This window comes from Galeopterus variegatus, unplaced genomic scaffold (assembly GCF_000696425.1).
Source record: "Galeopterus variegatus unplaced genomic scaffold, G_variegatus-3.0.2 Scaffold5378, whole genome shotgun sequence".
Lineage (NCBI taxonomy): Eukaryota > Metazoa > Chordata > Mammalia > Dermoptera > Cynocephalidae > Galeopterus > Galeopterus variegatus.
Genome location: NW_007731489.1, coordinates 142134 through 151599, shown reverse-complemented (window position 1 = coordinate 151599; position 9466 = coordinate 142134). Strand labels below are relative to the sequence as shown.

The 9466-nt window shown below is 44.3% G+C and overlaps 1 protein-coding gene across 1 annotated transcript in view; it reads left to right on the top strand.

The window, feature by feature from the left end:
* The window catches only part of LOC103604764, a 55700-nt gene extending 46838 nt beyond the window's left edge, over window positions 1-8862 (top strand). Inside the window, exons 3-5 of the mRNA XM_008589332.1 lie at window positions 5456-5672; window positions 7790-8335; window positions 8610-8862. Coding sequence (XP_008587554.1) covers window positions 5456-5672; window positions 7790-8335; window positions 8610-8862 — 1016 coding nt within the window. The remainder of the gene's footprint in view (window positions 1-5455; window positions 5673-7789; window positions 8336-8609) is intronic.
* Window positions 8863-9466: the final 604 nt, after the last annotated feature.

Genomic DNA, 9466 nt, shown 5'->3' with positions numbered 1-9466 from the left:
AAAAAAAAAAAAAAAAAAAAAAAAAGGAAAAATAAATAAATAAATAAATGCAAGAAAATAGCTTAAGTGATTTATTTTCAATAATAGCCTTACAAAAGCTGCTTAACCAGCCTATAAGTATGACCATCCCAGAGAATGCACAATCCCATAAAGTCACTGAAACAGCATGACACCTTTGAAAAATAATTTTTCAAGGTGGTGGCTGGTCAGCAACCCTTTTTACTTTTCATTTCCTGGTTCTCCATGCTCAGGACTTTTTGGCAGGCCTTTTTCATGGCCTTTTCTTGAGTCCATCCCTTTCTGTCAGCAGGAAGTAAACAGTAATTACCTTCTAAGGAAATAATGTAACTTAGGGTACACCTGGGAAGATTGTACATCCCATAGTAATCGGTCAATGAGGAACTGGGGGAGGGATGTGTGCACTAGGGAATAAATTGCTTATTGTAACCATTTTTGGCATGCCTGCCCATCAGACACCCAATCTTGCAAGACTGCCATTAATGTCTTGCTTCACTGTACCTCATGTTGCTGCGTCCCTCCTTTGTCACTGGACAAATGAGGGCATTTCTCATCAAAAAGATTCATCCAGTGCCTACTATTTGTTAGACATTGCTACTTACTTGGGGTTAAAAGTGCATGATGTTAAATAGCTTATTCTGTAGATAGCATCACAGGATACATACTAGTATGTAAGGGGAACAGCTGCTCTGATTTTGGAGAGGAAGGCATAAAGATTTGAAGATGCCCAAGCTGACATTTGAAGAACTAGTGCACCAAAGTTCAAGTGCAGGAGGAAGACCAGAAATCAGGATGTGAAAGCATGCTACATTGAGGAATCCCAGGTGGTCCAGGATGGGTAGATAGAGCAAAGTTGAGGTTGGAGGTTAAGAACAAGAAAGAGACAAGATTGTATGAGGGAGGCCTTTTTTCTACATCACTATGGGATAAAATCCAAGACTAAAGTGTGGAAAAGATGTGGACAATGTGACTTCCTCCTCCTTCTTGAGCTTCACCTCCTACCACCACTTCTGTTTCTTCTCTTTTCACTTTACTCTCAGTCCTATCGATTTTCAACTCTGTGAAACATTCCCTGAAACTACCAAACCACCAGGAGTCCCTGAAGCACAGAGAATTCCTCCCTTGTGAATCCAAAGCACTTTGTTCTGTGTTTGTCACACTGTGCTATGATTATTCAACTTTTCTGGTTCTCCCACTGGATTGCAATCTCCACAAGGGCCCAGATTCTATCTTGCTCAGTGTTTCAACCTCAATAATGTTTGCTGAAGGCAAAGCATTCTTTATATTTAAGGTCACTTATATTTATATCCAGAAGCCACTGAGAAAATGATTGGTGATATTTAAAATAGCCTATATGGGAGGAAATTTCAAAAGCAAATTTTAAAAAATGGAAGAATTTTTGCACCATATGTGAAAGAGGACTAACATTCTTACTATAGAAGATGTTCAAATAATGAAAGAAATATAATTTAATTTTTTTTCAAATGGATAAAATAGATTACGTTTGATAAAATCTAGAATTGATTAGGGTGGTATAGACAGGAGATGATCTGACTCAAGCAGAAGATAAACGTTGGGTCTGGGGCTTCATAATGAGGAGTTTCACTGGGGAGAAGACATAAAATAGTCACAGAATCTGCAAAAATGATCACCCAATGGTAAAGGAAAATTACCCCACTTATTCTCTTGACTGGGTTTTAAGACAGCTGTGAGCTATAAGCCTTAAGTTATATATTGATCACATCCATGAGTCATGTGTCCAGTGTGACACACAAACACACATACATGCATAAAGAAAGCAGCCAAGTGTGGTTAAACACTCAAATTCTGGAACCATGCCCCCTGGGCCCAAATCCTGGCTGTATCCCTATCTATGTGATCTTAGCAATGTTACTTAATTGTTCAATGCCTCCATTTTTCCACTCATAAAATGGAGATAATTATATACCTAGAGACGGGGTTGGGTGAAGGGTAAATTAGTTAGTATGCTTAATACTTAAAACTGGTCTGGCAAGAAAGCACTTAGCCACTATTATTGTTATTATTTGTTTAATTGAAAGAAAAATACATAAAAATTAATATTGATTAACTTTAGGTAATGCAATGATGAGTTTATACATACATTTTTTTATTATTATTTTAATTTTGTCAATATACAATGTAGTTGATTATTATGTCCCATCACCGAAACCTCCCTCCCTCCTCCCTCTCCCCCCTCCCACCCAAGTGTGTCCCCTCCATTTGCTTGTTGTAAGAACTTCAAAAAAAATTGTGGTTGTTATATCTTCCTCTCCCCCCCCTCCCGGTTTTTTTGTTTTTTGGTTTTTTTGTTGTTGTTGTTGTATACACACAAAAAAAATATACATACATATTTTAATTTTATTTTTGTTTTTTTTTAACTCATCTAAATAATAATATTGTTTATATAATCAGGAAAAAAATAACTTTTCTTTTTTTTTAGGTACTAACAATTCTGGGGAGAAACTCTTTCAAATGTGAGCTCCTCTTGGACCCAAAGAGACCTGAATTTCTAGCACTTAACAGCATCTGAATGATCATTTTTAAGTATTTAATATTTGAGTTATTTCCATATTGTAGAAACTGTAGAACAGCACAAAGAAAATAATTTAAATCACAAAATCCAAAGACAGACACTATGGACATTTTATTTTAACATATGTAGGAGGCTCCTGTGAATCATATAATACTGGAGAGGTGTGGTGGTGACAAAGAGGAGGCAGTGCTGCCACCCCAGGGCTTTTCCAGCCCCATCTCTCTGGAAATCTCTCAAGCAAGGATCATGGTAGAATTGTAGCAACACTTGTGGTTGACTCTTCAGGCCCAAAATGGAAGATCTCTCATGCCATCCCCCTCTTAGATATCTTCTTTTTTCAAATAAACTTGTCCTAATTCTTCTCTCTCTTTCTCTTTCTCTCATACTTTTGTTGGGGAAATTCAAAATTAATTCTTTCAGTAGCCTGTTTTGCCTTTGAAGTAGTATTTGCTTATTGCGTCAGCCTAGATATTAATCAACTGCTTGCATTCCTTGCTTCTGTAACCATGCTTGCTTATCACATTAGGTGCTGCCCAACCATGTGAATTTTGAGAAGAAAATTACATCTGCTTTAGATATATGAGTACTGAGAAACTGAAACCTAAATCCTGGAAGAGTTTGCCTATATAAACCCTGTAACACTTGAGCTTGGGGATCAGAACTTGGAGGGCTATCTCATCTGAGCCCATGGGTGTAATAAAATACCTGAGTCTCCAACCCTTGGAGTGCTGACCACTTCCATGGTGAGTAAGTTTCCATAACATTTTGGTGCATTGGCAGAGAAGCGACTTGGACCGGCCCCTTGAGCCACTGGTCTGGATCTGGTGAACTGGAAGATCAGCAATGCCACAGAGGACTGAGGAGGTGCTGCTTGGACATCTTTGTTGGGACTTTGGAGACTAGGACATTGCCAATCCTAGGGAATGCCTGTCCAAGTGGACTCAACAGAGAGAAGGACTAGTCAGACCCCTGCCACCTGCAGGACAAGTAGAATCCCCTAAATCATCAGTTCAGTTCAGGCCCACTTTGGGTGGAAGGGGAGCTTGATCACCTCCCAAAAGGGTCTCCTTGAGGACCCATCTGTGTTAAGGACTTTGTAGTGAGGTCCATCTGGTCTGGACCTTATCGGTCCATCAGTATGGGGCCTTATAGTAAGGCCCATCTGGTCGGGACCTTCTCACGAGATCCCTCTGTTCAGTTTAGATCAGGATTGGGGGAGGGAAAAGTATCTTAACTTTTGTGTGAGTGTGTGTGAATGTTTGTGTACAGAACCAAGAGTCTGCTGTGGTTTCTGAGTGGGTCCTAACCTGCAATTCTATGGTCACGTTGTACAGCATAATGCTGATTCTGGTTCAGGGTAGACTGAGACCAGGCCTGGGATTTATATGGGTATAGCTTAGACAAGACAGACCTAAAGTCCCCCTGGGGATGTGGCCAGGCAGAGGCCAGATTGCTTCCCCTTCCATGAGTGAGAAGGAATCCCCACCCTTTGTCTGTTTGCGTTCCCACTGCAGGGAGGGGTCTGGGAGGGCGTCTCCCACATGTGGTGGATAAAAGGCCCTTGTTTATCTCCAGGCACTTCTGGTGCCCCCAAAAGAGAGGCAGACACTTCTTTTCAGACCTAGGTGATGTTTAGTTGACTCCTGAGAAGTGGCACACCCTTTTGTGCTGCTTACTAAAGAAGATCCACTGTCCATTCTGCCATAAATTTCCCCTCGCCATGAATGAGTTCCACACATAACCAGGGGTAGAGCCTATACTCAGCCACCGAGTAGGGAATCCAGACTGGAGCCATATTCTAATACACCTTTTCTGTCACCGTCTGTTCTTTCCCCACCACCTTTATTCCCCTGGAGCTGAGTCATTTGTCTGTGGCAAGGAGGCCCTAGTCTATGGGCTCTTGATCTCCAAACAGACACTTCAAAGCCACCCAGCCTGCCAGGTAATAAAAGGCTGCCATTTCCCTTACACCAGGAAACCCTGCTAACCAGCATGTAAAATAGGGACTGCCACCCCCGCCCCATGCATTCCCTAGCTGCCTGCAAACTTCTTACACCAGTATATGAGATAGAAGTTTGGGAACTCTGAACCTTCATTAAGTGGCAGCACCAATGCTATTTGGGATATAAATGCATGATGCAGGAACAGGAGTGTAAAATCAGATATAGGGACAAGTGCTTCAAAAACCTACCATCGCTAATTGTATGTTAAATAACTTTCAAAAGGGGTACTCTGCGTAGTATGGAATTAAAATAACCCCTGGGAAACTCTGGACACTATGTGAATTAGAATGGCACACCTTTGGGGTTGGGTAGCCTTCAGAAGGGACCCTAGACTTCCCAAACGTCTGAGCAGTTTTTGAGGTTGGAAGAGGGGAACCAGGGCACCTGGATCAATTTCCATACATAGACTTCTGGTTGGTGATAGCTGTGACCCTGCCACCCTGGGTCTGATTCTGGGTTTATGAGGGAAAATGTAAGGTTCTCGCTGCATCAGCAGCTCGAAAGTCAGAGCACAACCAGTAAGAAACAAAAAGACCCATATATCAAGGAGATCCAGATGAAGAACTCTTGCCTACACCATACCCCACTCCTTCAGGAACACTTGGCCCCAGGCACCCCTTGCAGACAGCTCCCTGGCTTTGGATCCATTGGCCCAACCACCATCAATTACCAGAGAGTCCAGAGAGTACTGAGATGGTGGGAAGGCAACTCCACTCTGCCCAACAGGTTCCAGCCCTCCAGATGCCCTTGTGGGAGACCTGAGGTCCATAGCAGATCAATCCAGATGGCAGTGTACAGCCATCGTGCTCCCTCTTCTACTATCAATGCTTTACAATCACAGATCTCCTAAACTGGAAACAACATACTCTGTCATATTCAGAAAAAACTCAGGCTCTCCTCAGTCTCCCGGAATCAATTTTCCTCACCCATCAGCCCACCTTGGAAGACTGTCATCAGTTACTCTTCACCCTCTTCAGTACCAAGGAATGGCAACACATCCTGACAGGAGCTAGGCAATGGTTGCAACAGCATGCCCCCACAGCTGCCATGGATCCTGAGAACTGGGCAAGAGATGCCACACAAGACACTATGCCAAAGTGGGAGTTCAATGAGGAAGAAGGGAGAAATCAACTGCATCAATATAGGGAGGCACTTCCCCAATGGCTATGAACAGGGTCCAGAAAACCTACTAATATATCAAAAACAACCATCGTGACCCAGAAACTGGACAAGCCACCTGCAGAGTTTTATGAAAGGCTACAGACCATTTGATTCTGAGGCAGCCGAGAGTCAACAGGTGGTCAACACAGTCTTTGTGGCCCAGTCCTGTGCCAATATCCATTGCAAACTTCAGAAGCTGGAAGCCTTTGTTAGGTTAAATGCCACACAGCTATTAGAGGTGGTCAACAAGGTATTCATCAATTGGGACCGGGAGGCCCAAAGAAAGTGGATAAATGCCTAAGGCAGAAGGCAGAACTCTTGGCAGCAGCACTCAATCCATACCAGAATGCCACATCAAAGAGGAAGAGCCTCTGACAAGAAGGATGAGCACCCCTACAGTCCAACCAGTGTGCTTTCTGCAGGGTGCTTGGCCACTGAAAAATGAATGCCCACAAAGTGGGGAGAAACCCCAACCAATGTTCCAAGTCAAGACACACTCTGGAAAGCAAAAGTATGAGCCTGAACCTTCAAGCCAAGAGTTCCAGAAACTCACTGGCCTTACAGGGATAGACTCAGATTAGGAAAGACCAGGCTCTCAGTTTCTGGGGCTCTAGGAGCCCTTGGTCAATGTGATGGTAGGGGGCCAACTTATGACTTTCGTGGTGTACACTGGGGCAGAACATTATGTAGTCACCAGCACAGTGGCTCCATTTTCAAGCCAAAAAGCCACCATTATTTGTGCTACAGAGACACAAGCAGACCAGCTGATCTGCAAGGCCTGGACTTGTCACCTCAGGGGTCACAGAGTGACTCATGAATTCCTATATTTGCCTGACTATCCAGTATTCCTACTAGGAAGAGATTTGCTGAGAAAAATAGGGACACAAATAACCTTCACACCTGGGAAAGCAGCTTGTTTGACTTTAAAGAACCAGAAGACCTTAGTGATGGCTGTAATGTTGCCCAGGGAAGAGGAATGGCACCTATACACCAAGGCCTAAAAATACTCAAACACAGGACCATCAGACCTCTTAAGAGACTGCATCTTGAGAGACTTTTTCTCTGTCTGGGCACAATTGAGACCCCTGCGAATGGCAAAGAACCATGCCCCTATAATTATAGAGCTGAAACCACAGGCCACACTGATCAGGATAAAACAGTACCCAGTCCCTCAGGAAGCTCAACTGGGAATTCAAGAACACATCCACTGGTTACAAGAAGCAGGAATACTGGTGGAATTCCAATCGCCTTGGAACATAACACTCCTGCCAGTCAAAAAGCCCAACAGAAAGGGGTACTATTCAGTCCAGGACCTGTGCCCTGTGAACAAGGTAGCTGTCACCCTCCACCCCATGGTACCCAATCCTTACACAATCCTGAGTCTACTCCCTGAACAGACTAGAAGGTTCTCCTGCCTTGACCTCAAAGACACCTTTCTCTGCCTCTGACTTGCACCGAAAAGTCAGCCAGTTTGCCTTCAAATGTGAAAACCTCTGCATAGGAAGAAAAGGCTCAATTGACTTGGACTAGACTGCCACAGGGTTCAAAAACTCACCTACACTCTGGAGAAGCACTAGCCTCAGACCTGGCTGTTTTCCCAGGAGACAGGTTAAATTGCATGCTGCTTCAATATGTTGCTGACATCCTCCTGGCCAGTCCCACATAGGAAGACTGCTGGGAAGGAGCAAGAGCCCTACTGAGCCTGCTCTCTGACTTAGTATATAAGGTGTCTTGGGGAAAAGCCCAGATATGTCAACAGAAGGTCAGGTACCTAGGGTACCACATCTCCGAAGGATGCTGCCCACTGGGAATAGAGAGGAAACAAGCCATTTGTGCTATATCCCAACCAGACACTAAGCGGAAAGTCCAGGAGTTCCTCAGGGCTGCAGCTTTTGTCGAATCTGGATACCAGGATGATTGGAAAAGGCTAATCCCCTGTATCAGGCAATCAAAGTAGCTGAAAAGGATCCCCTAGTGTGGGGTTAAAAGAAAGAGCATGACTTTTTAGAAATCAAAACTCTGTTAACCTGGGCTCTTGCTCTTGAAATTCCAGATATAACTTAGGACTTCAAACTCTTTGTACAAGAGAGAGATCATATGGCTGTGTGGGTCATCCAGACCACAGGGCCCTGGAAGAAGCCAGTGGCATGTTTGTTCAAACAACTGGATACTGTGGCAGCCAGCTGGCCACCCTGCCTGAAGGCCTTGGCAGCCACAATCACCCTAATCCAAGAGGTAGAAAAACTCACTTAGAGACAAGATCTCAATGTAAAGGTCCCACATGTGGTGACCACCCTAATGAATGGTCAGGGATACAAATGGCTGATGAACTCCAGGATGAGTCACTATCAAGGAAAATCTGTGAAAATCACTGGGTGTGCCTTGAAACAATGTGGACTCTGAACCCAGCCATGCTCCTACCTGCTGAGTCCAGCTCCCTGGACCATAACTGTGAAGAGCTAATGGATGAAATATACTCCAGCAGGCCTGATTTGATGGACTTGCCCTTGACTGACCCAGACATGGAACTCTTCACAGATGGGAGCAGTTACATTCAGGAAGAACAACGAAGAGGTAGACATGCAGTAACGACTCATAGGTAGGTTATAGAGGCAAAATCCTTGCCCCAAGGCTGGTCAGCACAGCAAGCAGAGCTATGGGCACTATCCAAGCACTCAGACTCTCAAAAGGAAAATGAGTCAATATTTACACTGACTCTAAATATGCCTTTGCAACCTTACACATCCATGGGGCCCTATGCAAAGAAAGGGACCTACTGATGGCAGGAGGAAAGACAATAAAAATAAGGAAGAAATTCTCCAGCTCCTTTAAGCAGTATGGGAGCTCACCCAAGTGGCCATTATACAATTCAGAGGACATCAAAAAGGCACTGACAGGATTAGTGAAGGAAACTGGCTGGCTGATCAGATGGCCTGGAGAGCAGCTGCTCAAACAGAGCCTGCAAAAGGCCTGAATGAGACTGCCAAAATCATGCTGGTGCCACAGAGAGCACAGCAACTAAAGTACACAAAGGAGAAGAGTCAACGATCAGAGGAAGAAGGTAGAATTAAAACCCCCGATAGATGGTGGAAGATCCCAGACCACAGACTGATGATTCCTCAATGACCTGTCCACTGACTAGTCCTGGAGTATTATGAAATTAATCACTGGGGAAAAATGGCCCTGGAGACCATGCTGGGTCACTACTATTTCATCCCAATATTGGCTTCCTTCTGTGCACAGTCCAGCTCCTGATGCCTAACCTGCATCCAAAACAATGCTAAGCAAGAGCCCCAGCCAGCCCTCAGAGTCCATCCAGTTGGGACATCACCCTTTGAGGACCTGGTAATGGACTTCACCAAAGTAAAGTCCTGCAGGGGCTACAAATATTTGCTAGTAATGATATATACATTCACTGGATGGATGGAGGCACTGTCCACACAGTCGGTGCAAACCTGGGGGGTTACAAAGGCATTTTTAAGGGAAGTTGTCCGAAGATATGGGTTCCTTCTGACTATAGGATTGGACAACGGGCCAGCATTTGTTGCAGAGGTCATTCAAGGATTGGCCAAAATGCTGGGGATATGATGGAAGCTTCACACAGCATATCAGCCACAGAGCTGTGGGAAAGTGGAATGCATGAACTGGACCCTAAAGACCTTTAGCCAAGCTTTGCCAGGAGACAGGGTTACCCAGGATAGACATGCTTCCCTTAGCTTTGTTATGGGTT